Raw genomic sequence first — 16,985 nt, forward strand, 5'->3', positions numbered from 1 at the left:
TTGCCTCAGGGAAGTCTATAGTAGGTATGCAACTGCCACCAGGTCCACCCCTTCCACCTCCTCCTCACCCCTAGTTCTTCCTCCCTCCCAGCTCAGTTTTGCCCCTAGTTCTCCCCCTCCCCGTCCACCTCCACCACTGACTTATGGGCACAATGGGATAGGCTGCTGGCATGGTGGGTTTTGGCTGCAATGCCTCCTTCTCTCGCAGCAGTGCTTGGATAATGGCTGCAGGTAGAGTGCTGCGTGGACCATTGACAGCTATTTTGTGACATAGCTCCACCTATTGGTGCTCCACTTAGCACTCTAACCCTCCATAGGATTGGGCTGTTAGTGTAGTAGAGTAACATAGAATTGATCCTCAAGAACAGGGGTGCTCAATAAGTCGATCGCGATCTACCAGTCGATCGCGAGGCAAAATGAGTCGATCGCAGGCTTCTCTCCCGTCCACGCATCCCTGGGAGTGAGCCCCATTGACTCTCCTGGGGATGTCTTACCTTTCCCCTGTTTTTGCACTGGTATGTATGGAGATCTGCCCCCCCCCCAACTTCCATCTGTTGGTTCTGTGTGCAAGGGGTTTTGCACTGGTCTTGCTGTAATGTCTATATAGAGATCTTCCCTCCCCCACACCTTTCCCTTGTTTTTGCACTGGTCTGTATAGAGGTCTGCTCCCACCCCCACTTGTATTGGAATCAAGGAAGATCTGGTGAGGAGGTAGATGTGGTGTCAGCAGTGGCCCCTTTAAGGTTAAGGCCTGGGCATCCAGCAGAGTGTGCTGCACAGCTGCAGCCACTGGAAGGCAATAGGGTCCTCAGGGATATAAGAGCACCTGGAGTGAGCCCAGTTGACACACCTAGGAATAAAGATTTAGTGGTAGTAGTTTTTTTTCCTCCAAGGACAAATTGCTGTGAGGACCTACAATCTGGATTGGGATTGTGATGAGGGCAGGGGGTTAAGAGCCCAATCCTATGCACATCTACTCAGAAATAAGTCCCATTATAGTCCATTGGGCTTACTCCCAGGAAAGTATGGGGAGATTGTAGCCTAAGATGCCTTATGCTGCAGTTTCCATCAGTGGGGAGGCCAGTCTGGGTGCTATTTACAGACTGACTGACATGCTTGAATTAATTACTAGTTTGACCCTAAAATCAATCATATAATTTTCTTGAAACTTATTTATTAACCCAACAGGAATCTAGAAACCCATTCATAGATCCATCCAAGAAATATTGCAACCCTCACCTGATGTTCCACATGTAGATATCCGCATTATCCTTTCACAGAATTAACTGTAATAAAGAGGTTCTGCATTAAGATCCAAAATGTCTCTCAAAGTGAAGAGGCGAGAGCCATATGTCATTCAATTTTTAAAGCCAGTTCCTTTTTTTGTATATTTTTTGAGAGAGCAGTGAGGCAGTACCATATACTGTATAACAGAGGTTCTCAAACTTTGAGATAGCTTTACTCCCTCAGTAAGTTCTTGCGGGGGAGGGGCAAAGCACCTCCTGCAAAACGTAAGTGATTTGCGCCCGCTTTTAGCGAATGTTCCAAGCCCTGGGGAGCCCTGCCTGCTGCAGACCTAACTTCTTGAAGTAAGTGTAGAGCACCCCCCTCACCCCCCGTTAGCGAGCCCCTTAAAGGGAAGGGGGAAGCGTTACACGAACTGGTGGGTTGCAACCCACCAGTTTGAGAACCACTGCTCTATAAAATTTTTACATCAGACTTGATTAATACTGTTTAAGTTGCACAAGAGTGCCATGGCTGCAGGGCAGAAGAAAGCTGATCTGCTTTTGAAATTATTCATAGTTCATTTTAATGAGAATTTTACAATATGATGTGAGAATCATGGGTAAAGGACTGAGCTGCTGTTTATTACTTGCTTAGAAGGATAGAAATGAGAACACATAGCATCTTCCTCAAAGGGAGAGGGAAGAAGTTTAGGGGTAGAAAGAATATCAGATGCATTTTTTCTACTTGAGATATGCGTGTTTGTGAGACGTTTTCATATACCACTGTTAGCCTGAGACAGCACATCAGTGATTTTGTCTTGTTGTCTGTCGAATTAGTGAATGCAAAATCAGTTCATGTTTCCCTGAGTTGGTTTTGATTCTGTGAAAATGGCCCCTAATCTTGGGTGTTCAGTTCTCCTAATTCCTTTTACCCACATAACAGAAATGGAGCAGGGGCAGGGTTAGTTTGCACAGTCCAAAGGGCTTATATCCTGTACTGAATGGATGAGTGCAGAAAAGATCAAGAACAAAATATAATCCCATCAATGCATCACTGTTTCGCAAATCTTGCCTTTCCCAGTTGCTTAGCCAATAAACTCTACAGTGTTCTAACCTTTCTTTTCAAATGTCCAAACTTGGATATACAGTGTGTTAAAATGCTTTTTATCATCTATTATGTTAATGATATTGATATTCATTAATGCTTATGTTTGTAGTTGTGTTAGCATTTACATGATTAGTATTAATAATTGTGATTATTTGTACAAAAAGACTTTCACATAATAAATAATTACAAACCACTGTAAGGGGCAAACTGCATGTTGCATGGCAGCTGTGCGTTCTTTGGATTTGTTTGCAAGAGCAACATTAAGATGTGATTGATTGCATGCTTTGCTTCAAGAATAAAGGAAGCGGTATGGCAAAGTTGTGAAATTGATTCATAGAAAGCTGCTTTATATGGAATCAGGCTACTCAGGGTCATGGTCAGTATAAACCAGCCATTTTCAACCACTGCCGTGGCACACTGGTGTGCTGTGAGTGGTCTACAGGTGTGCCACAGGAATTTGGGGGAAGGTCATTTATTAATAGGGCCAATGGGAGATGTGAGCCCCCACTGGCAGCATGGGTGTACCTTGTCAATTGTCAAAAACCTGGTGGTGTGCCTTGACCATTTTAGTGCCTTGTCAGTGTGCCGTGAGAGGTAAAAGGTTGCAAATCACTGGTATAAACACACTGACTGGCAGCAGCTCTCCAGAGTTTCAGACAGAGGATTTTTTTTATTTGTTTGTTGAAAATACTTTTTGAAGATGTAAGGGATTGAACCTAGGACCTTCTTCATATGTGATCTTCATATGTGATGTGATCTTCCACTGAACTACAGCCTATCAGCCTGCTCTGGGTTTTGGAATCTGTGCTGAAAAATAATTACGTTGTATGCTGAAGAAGCATCTCATAAGATTTGAAAGTATTAATAAGTAGTTTAATAACTAACTATTATAAATAGTATAAATAACTAGTTGTTTAAATAAATCTTAAAGTTCCTTCTCTCCTTGCACATCCTGAATGGGGAGGAGTGCAGGATTGTGCCCACTGGTTCCATTCCTGTGTGTTTCACTGACATACAAAAACCCTTTTTGTACTACCAACTAAGCCCCAGCTCCAGAGGATGGGCGGCAGGTGTTTGCCCATATCTGTAGTTTTAGGTAACGGGGGAGGGGGGTTCCAAAATGAAACCCTGTGGATACGGTGGTATGTCTGTATATGAGAAAGCTAATAGTACTAAGGAAAAAGGCATCATCTGTGTTTTAGATTGTGCAAATGTGTGTACACAGCAAAAACCCTGTAGCTCACGTGGGAGCATTTTCCCTTTCTCTTGTGTGCGGGGAGAATGCATCTTATAAGATGTTGCTTGTGTCTGCAGCTTTTATGTTGAAAAAACATACTCATTCACAGAGAAACTGAGTTACACAAAGCGTTTTTATATGCTGCAAAATAAAACAAGAGAAGTAACTGATCATGACCACTTAGGCCCCATAAGACAACAGCAGCACAGGAAAAGGAGCAACTGAGAAGCCTAGTCAAAGCTGGAGGAGGAAGGAATCCACAAACCTTTAAACTAGGTAAACTAGGTAACTACTCTCCCTTCTGGTGAGGAGTAACACAATACCCTCACCAATTGTTACTGTACAGGTCTAGGTCACACGCTGTCACTCTTCCAACATTTTATACACACTTGCATCAAAAATAATCAAAATTAGTCTGCTGCTCTGTTAATGAGGAGCACCTTTTTAGATCAAATGTTTTTAGTCAATTTGACTTTCAATGGTTCCCAAACTTTTTTGACTCATGGCTCCTTTGACCTACACAGTGATGGACGTCCCCAGACTTTCACCCCTTGGCACCCATTGCAAGATGCTGCCGCCCCCTGTGTGCAAATCCGCCCCCCCCCACTCACCACAACGAAATGGAGCCTCGCGTGACCCCAGGATGAACCAGGGAAGCCTTCTGAGGCTTCCGCGCAGTCTTAAACTGTGCTTTCGGCAAACCAGAAGCACAGTTTCCAACCACCTCGGGAGCCTCAGTAAGGCTTCTATGTGAGCCTAGAGGCGCATGGGTCTCCATGTCTGGGGCATTTGCCCCTTTCAGTTAATGGCAGGTCTGTTACTGGACCTACAGGCTGTTGGCCACAGCTCCCCATTAACATTACTTTTTGGGGGGAAGGTGCTGGGGTAAATCCAATCTTAGTAGTACTTCCATTGTTCTCGCTGAATTGGGTTGAAGATATTACAATTATAAGATGTAACAAAATAAAAGTACATAAGACTCCTGGCCTCCATGGGTGTGTTTTATGAATGGAAATATGGTATCGAATGAGAGTAATGCAAGCAAGCAAACAATGGTGGATATCAAGGCTGCAAAAACACACCAAGCAGGGGAGAAGTGGGTGTGTATGGCTAGAGAAAGGCACCCTGGCATAAGAACAATGGCAAACCTAGAGACCAAAGGAACAGGGTGAAAATCAACATCTGGCGGGGAGGTCAACATGCATAGAACAGAAAATAAAGCAATCCACAACACATTGTATTTATCCAAAACACATCTAGAAAGGGGTCTTTTAAAGTCTGTCTCTCTCCCTGCATCTCACACACACCCGCTCTCTCGACAGGATTTGCAAGGAAGGAAGGCAGCCAAAGAAGATGGTAATTTGTGAAGACCTTGCTGGTTGCAGATGTGGATTGAAGGAGGGGGAATTGGAGGTGGAGGAATGACGGTTATGGGAGCGCCCTCAATGTGCAGGAAGTCAGCAGGGCACAGTGTTGGCCCGTATGCCCAGGTGCAGCAGCAGCAGTTGGAGGCTTCATCTGAGCCCCATTGCTGCCTTCAGCAAGAGGAAAGGGTGAGAGGTGTGGCTTCTGAATGAGCCAAGAGGACTCAGTGGCACCACTGGCTGGAAGAGCTGGAGCACACAGTTTGGGAACTACTGGACTAATCAGTGTCCTAGAAACAATCAGTTGCCCAGTAAGAAGATTTCTGTCTCTGATGTATCCCAGTTACGTACCGCATAAAATCTCCTTGAACATTATTCTACTTTGGGGGCAAGGAGGACTGGAGAGGCATATGAAAGCAGGTCCTATGTGAAAGCTTTTTGTTGCCTAGTGCGTGATCATCTGATAATGCAGGGATGGCCAACCTTTCAACTTTAGGGCTCCTGGACCTTTAACAATTGTGTAGAAGAGGAAATTTTAGTAAGTGCAGCTTGTCATCTGTGAGAAATGTGAAATTCCCTCCAGGAATTGTGAAAGAACAATTCTGTGAAAGAACATTAAACCAGGAAAAACATTTTCTGGAAGGACATACTATTTAAATGTCCTGAGTGAGCCTTGTGAAACTCCTTCATGAGCATCATTGCTCTGTCCTTTAGATGATTATAACATTGAATTAAGTTTTCGCGTGTGCTGGGGGAATTTCCAACAACTCGTGTAGCAGTTTGAACTCTGAAACATTGTGGTTTTCTGCAATAGGATCACCTGCTTGTGGAAGTCATCTGGATTCTGTGCTAGCAATTACTGATGGCTGTGCTGCCCCTGCATGAAAATCACAGGGCTTGGAAAGGTGCTTTCATGTTGATTCTCTGCCAGTTGCCTTCAGCTGCAGCAAAGTGTATTTGATTCTGCAGTTTGCTACCCTTGCAATAGATGGTTTTCCTGCAAGTACAACACTTTTAAATTTTGCTTACAGATATTGTTAAATTATGAAAGGACATAAGCAAAAAAGAAATTCTATCCCATGGCTTTTCTATAATGACCCCACCCCTGGGGAAAAAAAGAAAAAGCTATGGTAGTGTAAATACCAATAAGCCAGGGGAGGAAAAATTCAGGAAAATCTGAGCAGATAGGACCAAGAATGGAATTAAGAAGAAAGTTAACAGTCCAGTCTTATCCACAATCAGCCTGCAGGGTGCAGCAGTGCTGAAGCAGCATACTGGTATTGTATGGGGATCAAGCTTGCTGGGAGAGGTAAGGAAAGAAAACTTTTACTTACATCCTTTGCTGCTTCCTGGTCTCCTATGGGCCTACTCAAATCTGTGCCAGCCATATTGCTGGTGTAAATCTGATAGATTTAATGGGGCAAGTTCAGACCTGAGACAGCAGCATAGGATCTTGCAGACGTCGCTGCTGTGCAGATTTGCCCCTCTCCCAGCTCAATCCTTACCTAGTCCTCTCCCACTGCCAACTTACCAGGCTTGGCGACTGTACAGTCTTCTGGTCCTTGCACTGGAAGCAGCTCTTCACAGAATGGCAGAGCAGCTGGGTACCAGAAACCCATGGGATCATGAGATCTGCATATCCCATGGATAGGATTGGGCCTTTAGTTACATAAAATGCATTCTAAGCAGCATCTATTTAGTTATACAGTAGCAAATGAAGAAAAGCAATAAGAGAGGTCTTTGTTTAGTAAAGGCTTTTGATAGTTAACCTGTGGAACTTCTTGCCACAGCATGTGGTGATGGCATCTGGCCTAGATGCATTTAAAAGAAGATTGGACACATTTTTGGAGGAAAAATCCATCCCAGGTTACAAGCCATGATGTGTATGCGCAACCTCCTAATTTCAGAAATGGGCTATGTCACTGCTAGATGGCAGGAAGGGCAACAGGATGCATGTCTCTTATTGTCTTGTGTGTTCCCTGAGGCATTTGGTGGGCCACTGTGAGATACAGGAAGCTGGACTAGATGGGCCTATGGCCTGATCCAGCGGGGCTGTTCTTTTGATATTCCAGCCTGTAAGCAAACAGAGTGCTATTATATATGTCACAGGTATTATACTGGCTAACAGCTTTCAAGAGAGCTTATCTGAAGATTAAATGTGGCTTCATATGAGAAGTTGCCTTCCTGAATCAGACCAATGGGCCATCTAACCCAATACTGGCAATTTGGGCCTCCATCTGTGGCACAAGCCTTGCAGGATCTCCATCTATAACCAAAAAGGGCTCTCTGACTCTGATCCCTGCAAGGCCTTTCCCACTGTCGTTCAAATGATAAACTAGTTCAAAGGAACTCTTTCTAGAATACTTACTAAGTCTTCAATTTTATTTGCTTTTCGCACAGGTTGGCTGAAATAGCATTAAGCACCAATAATCATTCTTCCCCCCCCTTTTTTTTCATCTCTTTGCTGCAGTTATTCCTGACTCTCTGCGGGTGACTTCAGAAGCCCAGACCCTAAACAAAGTCCAGCACGATTCTCTGGAGCTGAAATGCGAGGTGTCCAAGAGTACTGAACAACACAGTCACGTTTCCCTTGCCTGGTACCGAAAAAAAACAGATGAGCCTGCTGTGGAGGTGATCTCCCTCAGCCGTGATTTTGTATTGCGTGCAGGAAGTGACTACATTCAACGGCATGCCAGTGGAGATGTCCGCCTGGATAAAGTGGGCGAGACTCAGAACAAGCTTACAATCTACAACTTGCAATCTTCCGATGAGGGCGAGTTTTACTGTGAAGCAGCCGAGTGGATTCAGGATCCTGATGGCTCTTGGTATGCAATGACCCACAAACGTTCAGAGGGCACCATGGTCTACGTAGAAGGAACAGGTTAGTGTCAAGTTGTTGGGGTTTTGTCTTTGCGCCATTGGTAGACGTGGGAGAAAATGGTTTTGTTTTTTCACGGATTTCGATGTTTTCCAAAAGTTAGAAATGCAAAAAGCAGTTTGTGTTTTTATTCAAAATTTACATTGTAATTATAAATTATAATAACTTTTAAAGTGTACTGGTTGGTGATATAGGTGGCATAGTGTCAGCAGATGCCACCACAGTCCCATGCACCCCCACCCATTAAATAATAAATAAAAACCAGAACGGTTCCCCCCCCCCCGATTTTGGGGATTTTTTTTGTCTCGTTTTTACAAAAATTAGAAGCGCAGGAAGTGGTGTTATGTGTTTTTATTTCATTATCACCATATTCTCCCACCTCTATCCATAGGGTTTAATATGCTCTTGGGAAAGAAAAAAGTGCCCTAATCAAAATCTCTAACAATGACATGTGGAGTTAGTTGTCAGAGTAATTGACTTACAAGAAGGTTTTTCATAGATTAGACTGCCCAGTGAGTGACTTAAATCTCTAGGCATAGTTTTTTTCTGAAGGTAGTGGGCGAGTTCAATATTGTCTAAATAATTTTCCCAAGTACTGTGGTTGGAACCTTGAAACCATAATCAGTCATTCTTACTTTGAAACTGGTGAATTGCAGATAAACTAATACAGTTACACAGCAGAATCTCTCAAAATCTTATATAAAATATGAATCTGCGCATGGATGTGTAGAAGATGATTTTTGTAAAAAAAATGGTAGAGTTCTAAATGTACCTTTTTTCTTTTAGGATGGTTAATGCTTTAAGGCCAAATCCAATCCAATTTTCCAGTGCTGGTGCAGTCATGCCAATGGGGCATGCACTGAATCCTGTGGTGGGGAGGCAGACCCAGAGGTCTGTTTGTTTGTGTGTACACTTATGGGGTACATCAGCAATACAAGTGGGGGACACAAAGGATTTCCAGTAAATTCTTATTAATGCCTTTCTTCCCAGTTAATATTTATTCATGTGTCCTGAATATTTAATCCCCTGTTTTTCTTAATATAGAATCAAGGCTGCAACCTCCCTTCAGGTGTCTTATTAACAGCATTTTGCCCTGTGTTGGTGTTGTCCTTTGTTGTGTTATTTTTTGAATGGTGGTGTCCTCCTTTTGGCCTATCAGTCAGTACTCCTAATTTGGGTAGGATTTGCTGGTGCTTCTTCTTTTTTTTTTTTTTTTATAAACCACTTCTTTCCTGTCTTTTGATGCTTTCAGTGGGTAAAACCATAGCTTAGTCATGTGCCAAGCCAAGGCATTTGCATAGAGTGCATGGCCTGTAAAAATTAAATTGTGCTACGGTTCACAGCAAATTATGAATAAAATTATGTAAACTAGGAAGGGAGAAATAATTTCTCAATATGGCAGTGTGTTAACTAGTATAGAAATAAAAACAACAGAGCATCTCATGGCACTTTACAGACTAACAAATTTATTTTAACATAAGCTCTTGTGGACTAGAGCCCACTTCATTGGTTGCATGAAGTGTTATTCTCTGTTGGCAGGTAGCTTTTGTTTTCTATTCTGTTGTACATCTAACAAGCAATGGTGCCTTAAATTAGCTTGCACCAAACACCACTATTTGTATGTGTTGACCTCTATGTACAGATTACACAGACAGAGATATTGCATTTGGAAAGGTGGGCAGAATCCAGTAGGAAGGAAAATTGCAGATGCATTTGTAAAAGAAGTGTGGAAATGTCTCACTGCCTGTTCAAGCTCTCATTAGTTCTTTTCTGTGTGTTCAGTGCTGTGACACAATTTCATTTGGGGTGTGTGTGTGCCTGTGCGTGTCTTTTGTTCCTTTTAGACATGGATATCAACGTCCGGTTAGAGACAGAGAAGCGAACATACACAGTTGGCGAACCAGTGGAGTTCAAGTGTATTCTGGAGGTTCAGAACGTTGCAAAGAGATACTTTTCCATCTCATGGGCTTTCAATAGCTCCCTGATAGCCAGCTTTGGGGCCAACGCTGTGCCAGTCCTTAACAATGAGTTTGCCCAACGAGAAGCTTTGGGACAACTGAAAGTAGCGAAAGAGAGTGACAGTGTCTATATCCTAAAGATCTACCGACTCCGCCTGGAGGACAGCGGCAAGTACAATTGTCGAGTGACGGAGCGCTTGAAGACATCGACTGGTGAATTTATCGATGGAGAAAGCAAACGGCCAAAGAACACACCCATCACAGTCCTGCCTCTTAGTAAGCAAGGGGTTTTTGGTGGGAAATGTGTGGGAAATGTGTGGGAAGAAGGGGTGTGGCTATGTAAAACTAGCAGATTCTTGACTGTAGAACATAATTTTCAGAGGGTGTTCAGATTGTTTGTCTGATTTCTAAGCTACATTATCCAAACGGCTCAAGGGAGCTTATGCCAGATAAACTCATTAACATTATAAAAACTAATAGAGCATTGCAATGTGAGCCTCTTTCCTTACATAGAAGCAAGATAAAGTTCTCAGGATCTCAGAAATACTGTGTACAGTGCAGTGTCTTGTTTTGCATTGGGAAGAGTTGGAGATTCTGGGTTGCACATTGAAACTAGACTTGCCGCCTGCTAATCTCAGTGGGGCTTCCTTCTGAATAACTGCAGTTTAGGACAGGTAAGCTAAGAGGGAAGGCACAGGTTCTGCCCCATCTGCATATATTCAGAACCTAGCAGTTGCTTCCCCATTATAAATTGGGAGGGCATGATTTCCCCTAGAGAAGCTGTGGATGGGAGAAGGACACTTAAGAGATCTTATGACACTGGAGAGCTCACTTGTGGGAGAAGCTATTCTTAGGAGATGCTGGGCACAGGCTGTTCTCCAGTGGTTCCAAGGTGGCTCAGTTTTTGCATATGAGAACCTCCTCTTGATAGCAGGCAGGGTCACATAATCTGAAGAACACCAAGGTGAGAGGATTCCCCAGACTGACTAGCAGGCAACTGGGTCTTTGCTTGGCTCCTGCTGAGCTGCATTTATTAGCAGCAATTTGACCATTTAATTTACTTGGCTTCTTTCTTAGTAAAAAGAAATGGGAGAGGAACTCTTGTCTAGCTTCAGTGGTTTCTCTGACAGAGCAGTCCTAGGTTGTTCTAGCAGCTTCCCTAAGACAGGCCCTTTGAAAGGATGAAGAGGAAGTGTGCAGGGCTTCGGTCCTTCCTCCCCATCTCAGGGAAGGTCATTCCGAAGGGCCATTACAGCTGGTGCAAGCACTGCAGGAACAAAGAAGGGCTTTAGTCTCTTTCTAGGAGGAAGAGGGTAGGCTTTAATCACTTTTCTCCTCTAGAAAGTAGCCTCCTTGCCATCTCCTGGCTGGAAAGGAGAGGGAGCAATTGCATCCTCTGCAACAGATGCATTTTTTTCTTCCTTCGTGCCAAACACTCCCATCATTAATTCCTCCAGTAGTTCTGGCTGCACTCTCCTAATTGCCCACAGAATCATGTCCTTTATTATTCCATTCCTTGTTTGTGTTTCCTGCCATGTTTCTTGCAGGGATAATGCCATAGAGATGTCTGGTGTCCTGTTGATAAAGAGATGTTCAAATGTGATGCCGCTTTGGCCAGAAAAAAGCCACCAGTTAAACCTTGTCCAGGTTGGCTTCAGTAAAGGCAACTGTCTGCTGAACTGCCTTGATCAGTTATGTTTAGGTTTTGCCCATGTCTAAATGCTACACATCAGTGATGTACCCAGCGGGGGGCAAACAGGTCAGATGCCTTGGGTGCTGCACTGGGGGGGCACGCTGCGACCCATGGTTCTGTGCTGCCCTGAGGGCTGTCCCCCTCCCCTTTCATTAAAGGGAAGGAGAGCGGGGTGATGCAGCCGGAGTCAGATGCAGCCGGGAATGCGGATTCAGAGACAGATGCAGGAGCGAAGCCACTCTACGCAGTTCCCTGTGGAGTGGGGGCAGCGGTCAGACCAGCAGGGAACCATGCAGAGTAGAGTGGCATCTCCTTCCCTTTAACAAGAGGGGAGGGGAGGGGCGGCCCTCAGGGTGGCGGGAAGTGGTGCATGCCTCCTCCAATTTCAGAAGAGACGTGCACTGCTTCTCTGGCTCTGATGGAGCCTTTCACGTTGCTTCTAAGTGGTGCAAAAGGCTCCATCCGAGTGCTTTGGAGCCGCGGGAAGCAGCGCTCGGGTGGAGAGTGCCACCCACCTTCTTTGAAGTGGTATTTGCCTGTCCTGGGTGCCACTTCTGAGCAACCCCCAAATGCTCCAATGGAGCCTTCTGCGCTGCTCAGAAGCGGTGTGAAAGGCTCCTTCAGAGCCTTGGCTGCCTCCTTCCTTCCCAGAGGAACAGAGGAGGTAGCCCGTGGAAGTAATAGCGGTGATGATGATGTCGCCACTATTACTTCTGGTCAGGGCGGGGAGGGGTGTGTGTGGCAAAGGCACAGGTGGCTCCAGACGTGGGAAAGCCCAGGACTGCCTCTGCTGCACGTATATGTCAAAAGGGCAATACATGAAGTACATGAGTAACAAGAGTCAGGCCTGTGATTCATTTATACATTGTCTTGCTCTGCCATTTACTCTGCTAATCTTTTTTTGATATGACAAATCATAAGTGTTGTCAAAACGTTGCATAAAATACATAGAAGATTAGTCACTGAAGAAAAGATATTGTGCAAAGTTTGCCTCCCACTTTCTCATTTGCTGAAAAGATGGAGTCTCTTCCAAACCTAGACAGAAATTATAAAATACAGGGTGACCCAAAAGTAGCTGGACAGTAGGTGGAACAAATGTTATCAAATCAGGATTACCTGCCTGATTTTATTTTATTCGGGCATTTATATTCACCCTTCACTGTTGCTCCCAGAGCAGCTTAGAATGGTAATTAAAACAAATCAGAATGAATGACAAAACATTTCTGAACAACAGAAGAAAATATTTTAAAATGGCAAAACACTAAAAATTCAGGATTAAAACTCAGGACTCAACAGTACTTGGAAAGGATCTTAGTCTGGCACCAAAAAGACATGAGTGTGTGCACCACGTTCCCTAGGGAGAGACCCTCTCTCCAGCCATGTAACCTCCAAAGGGAGCAGCACTCAGAGAAGGTCTTGTGAAGATGACCTTGGTACCAGTAGAGGTTCCTATGGGAATAGACCGTCTCTACTTTGGGCAGCTTGATTATCTATCAGTTGTTTTTTGTAGAAGTGGACGCAGTGGCATCATGACCCGGAATGCCACTTGATGCTGCCTCTATACCAGTGGTTCTCAAACTGAAAACCATGGGTCATGACTTACCAGCCTGTGAAGCACAATCTCTGCTCCCTTATTATTATTATTATCCCCAGGATTGGGCCACCACAGGAGACAGAGGGGCTTTTCTTTACTCAAATTCTGTCTGTGCAAGCTTCCATGGTGAGCCCCATGGGGCCCTCTGCAGGGCTCCCCACACCTCAGAACTTTGGAAAAATGCAGTCACAACACGATCCAGAGGTGGGTTGTGATTGCATTTTTTCAAAGTTCTGAGGTGCAGGGAGCCCTGAAGAGGGCTCCACAGGGCTCCCTGCACCACCAGGAGGCCAGCACAGACAGACAGTGCATAAAGAGAAGCCCCTCTGTCTCCTGTGGTGGCGCAATCCTGAGGATTACGTTGTCACCATCCCCCACCTCCACAAACACTTAGAGTGGTGCAGATTCAACATGCGAGTTTGAGAACTGCTACTCTACACAATAATGTCATCATCATCATAAATAATAGCAGCCAGTTACCACAATCCTCATGTGATTTCTTCAGCTGTGGGATGCGCAGGACTTCCATGCTGGATGTAAAGGGACCACGGTTATGAAAGAACTCCTTCATTCATGTGGCCACTTAATTCAAACTGGAAGTCCTGCACTTCTGTATTTGAAGAACCCATGCAAGGAGCATGTTAAGGAGGTGGGTGATCCACTTTCTGCTCACTTTCAGCAGGTGGAAAGCGGATCAGTGCTGGTTGCATCTGTGGTGGGCTGGAGGATGATGGTTGCAGTGGCAGCAGACTGTGTGAAGGGCACGCTAAATCCGATGTTATCTCACCCTCTCCCTGCCATCTGCTGCTGATGCAACCCACATCACCTGCCCCATTGGTGATGGGCCACCCCTTAGTAGTTATGTCATTTGCAGAGCAGCAGGTACTTATGGGGCTGGGGGTAGTGGAAGAAGAATGTGACTATGTTTTAAGCGTATCAGCTTCTGAGTCTTGGGGATTTTGAAGATATTGTCTATGCACCTTCATATACGACTTCTGAGCCATGAATTGTTCCTAAGGGGTTAGGGTGCAGCATGACACGGCCTCTGGGAGTTTGACGCTGATGTTATCGCCAAATTTCCAGGTTGCCAAGTTCTGTGCTATGAAGAGCTTGGCTGGGAGGCGGTTAGCCACTCACTGTAGGAAATCACTGGCCGTGGATACTAGGAACTGTATTTACAATGAAAGAAGGGATCCTCTAGTATCTGTACTAGCTATGAGAATTGGCCTCATTGATAACATTCAATTCTCAGTTCTGCCATTTTGGAATACACAAACCGATTGAAACACTCATCCCACCATCCACGTTTCTCCATATCTACTTGAACAGTTTAAGGAATAAGTTCCTGCGGAGAAAAAATTAACAGCATCCAGAGTTTTGTCTTGCTGGCTTTGAACAGAAGGAGAGGTGCACTCATTCCCAAGATCTTTACCAAAATGGAAAGGGTTCTTGCCCAAAGAAATTACATTACTGGAGTGGGCTTTCACTGATGTCACGCTGCTACATCAAGCTTCTGGATGCTGCCCAATGTGTCATTCATTGTACTCTTGGAAAGCTATTTTTGTCATTGCATTGGCATCTTTTGTGGCTATCATACGATCACAAATTGTTTGCTAGGTTATATATATTGTGTGTATATATGCTATTTGCTAGGTTATAGATAGATTTACTGCCAAATGTCACATTATATTTCTCTGCACAATCCTCTAGCATGAATGTGCTTGAGAGCCATCACGTGAGGGAAAAGTGGTCAGTATGATGGGTATATGTATTGGCCCAAACAGTCTTGACTGTAACAGCATGGTTTTGCTTTTAACCTCAGAGACCAATATTTCTGTGGAGGTGACCACCAATGCCACCAACGTTCTAGAAGGGGAAAACCTAAGATTTGGCTGTAGTGTGCGCACAGGATTTCCTCCGCAAAACCGCCTGTCTGTCATTTGGCAACTTGTGGACAAGCAGAACCGTCGCAGTGACATTGTGCAGCTTGACCGCGATGGCACACTTCATCCAGGCCCCTCTTATGCTGAGCGCAGTAGCTATGGTGAGATCCAGATGGAGCAGATACAGCCTGGATCCTTCACACTCGAAATCTTCAACAGCCTCAAGTCAGATGAGGGCCATTATGAGTGCCGTATCACTGAGTGGACACGTAGAGTGGATGGGGAGTGGCAGATGATTGGGGAGCGACATAATGGCTCTGCAGTATCCATCAATGCACTGGGTGAGCATAAGAAGATTCTGTTAAATTTTATGCAAGTGTATGCATTACCTGTCTTCTGTGAGACGTTAAGTCAGGGGTGTGAAACTCATTTCGTACCAAGGGCCAAATGGCATTCATGATGCCTGCTGAGGGCCGGAAGTGATGTCGTTAGGCAGGAAGTGATGTCATTAAACAACTCATAACCAAAAACTAGCACTTTTTCTCACTTGGGAATTCATTAACTTCAAATGACAGGAGAGAAAACATGCAAATCTTTATCATATTTCAAGATATGGGAGAGCCCAATTTTCATGGGGGCTGCCCTTTTAGCAGTAACTCCTTAGCACTGCTCAGCAGCTGAGAGCCTGAGGGCCTGCTTTAAGTCATTTCTACTTTAAGTCATTTCTGCCCAACGTTGCATATATGCAACAGGGATCAAATGTGTACACTTGTGGGCTGGGCAAAAATGGGTTAATTAGGTTGATTTAGTCATTGTCCTGTTAAGAGAAATAATTAAACTTATTGTGTTTGGTGACTGTGGAAGATACATGGGGCATTTTGGCCTTTTCACAGCTTATGTGCACACCCATCCTCAGATTATCGTGGAAACTCAGGGTACAACTAGGTGCAGTAAGAAATACAGAACTTCTGGCGCTTGTGTCTTCTCTCTTGATTTATAATGGCAGGGGCTTGGAATGGCATAGCACAGCCATCACAATTGTATTATAAATTACCAGGAAGACGAGAGAGACTGTGGTGTGGTCTGCAGACAAAACTCACCGGCGCTGGCCTCCCAACTAGCACCTTCCTTCTCCCAGCTGCCGCAACATGCCTTAGGGCCCGATCCTATCCAATGTTCCAGCACCGGTGCAGTTGCAATACAGTCTTGTTAAGTTACATGTTTGTGGGAACGTAGCCAGGTTTGTTGAAGTGCCAGTGCATAGCTGTTGTTGAAAGTCCAGAATAATCATGCATTTGATGGAATCAGGTCATTCTTTAATTCGTGGTTTTTATGCTTAGTTTTATTCCTTGAAAGATTAAACATTTGGAAGATGTATTTATATAAGTTGAATTTGAGTTTTCGTAAGTGGCCCAAACTAGTTTTGTGGGTTCTGTTCCTCCTTTCGTATATCCTGGAACATTAGCAGTCAAAAACAGAGATTAAATCTTGGCTTCTTCCATTCTGTTGGTCATTCTAATACTGGTCATTGAAGGTCTTTAGTATGAGTCATCTTTTCTGCTTTACAGCTGGTGTTCTGCAAACACAGCTGCAGTATCAGTTCAGTTACAAAAAAGAAGCAGCTTCTGTAAAACGGCTACTTGAAGCTGTTTCTTTTTTGCATGAACTATTTCATCTTCTGAAGAGGGAGTAACAACTCTCTGACATCCAGAAAAATAGATCAACCCTATTCAGCATCCATCTTGAGAGTGGGCCATCTCCTTCCTTTATTGCTAAAGTAATAGAAAAAGAGCAGCGTAATTATCCCTAAAGTTAAGTGCCCCATTCAATAAGATATGACACAAAAAGTGGATTTCCTTACAGCTCTTCTGAGCTTGTGCACTGCTATTCCCTATCCAGCATGCTTGTGGAAAGGGACATGCTTGCTTTAGAAAACAGAAACTGCAGAATCAGGCAGTCCTTTTGGCCCTTCTTACTTATCACTAAAATTCCTTTTTGTGAGACAGCCAGTGCTGTAGAATCTCTGGAATGCAAATGTCTCAAA

General features: G+C 44.3%; 1 protein-coding gene across 1 annotated transcript in view; it reads left to right on the forward strand.

Annotated features, from left to right (window-relative positions):
* Nucleotides 1-16,985, forward strand: part of IGSF3 (immunoglobulin superfamily member 3) — a 130,858-nt gene that overhangs the window by 68,268 nt on the left and 45,605 nt on the right. The window contains exons 4-6 of the mRNA XM_066619452.1: nt 7,406-7,816; nt 9,658-10,047; nt 14,881-15,282. Of these exons, the coding sequence (XP_066475549.1) occupies nt 7,406-7,816; nt 9,658-10,047; nt 14,881-15,282 (1,203 nt within the window). The remainder of the gene's footprint in view (nt 1-7,405; nt 7,817-9,657; nt 10,048-14,880; nt 15,283-16,985) is intronic.

This window comes from Tiliqua scincoides, chromosome 3, assembly GCF_035046505.1.
Source record: "Tiliqua scincoides isolate rTilSci1 chromosome 3, rTilSci1.hap2, whole genome shotgun sequence".
Classification (NCBI taxonomy): Eukaryota; Metazoa; Chordata; class Lepidosauria; order Squamata; family Scincidae; genus Tiliqua; species Tiliqua scincoides.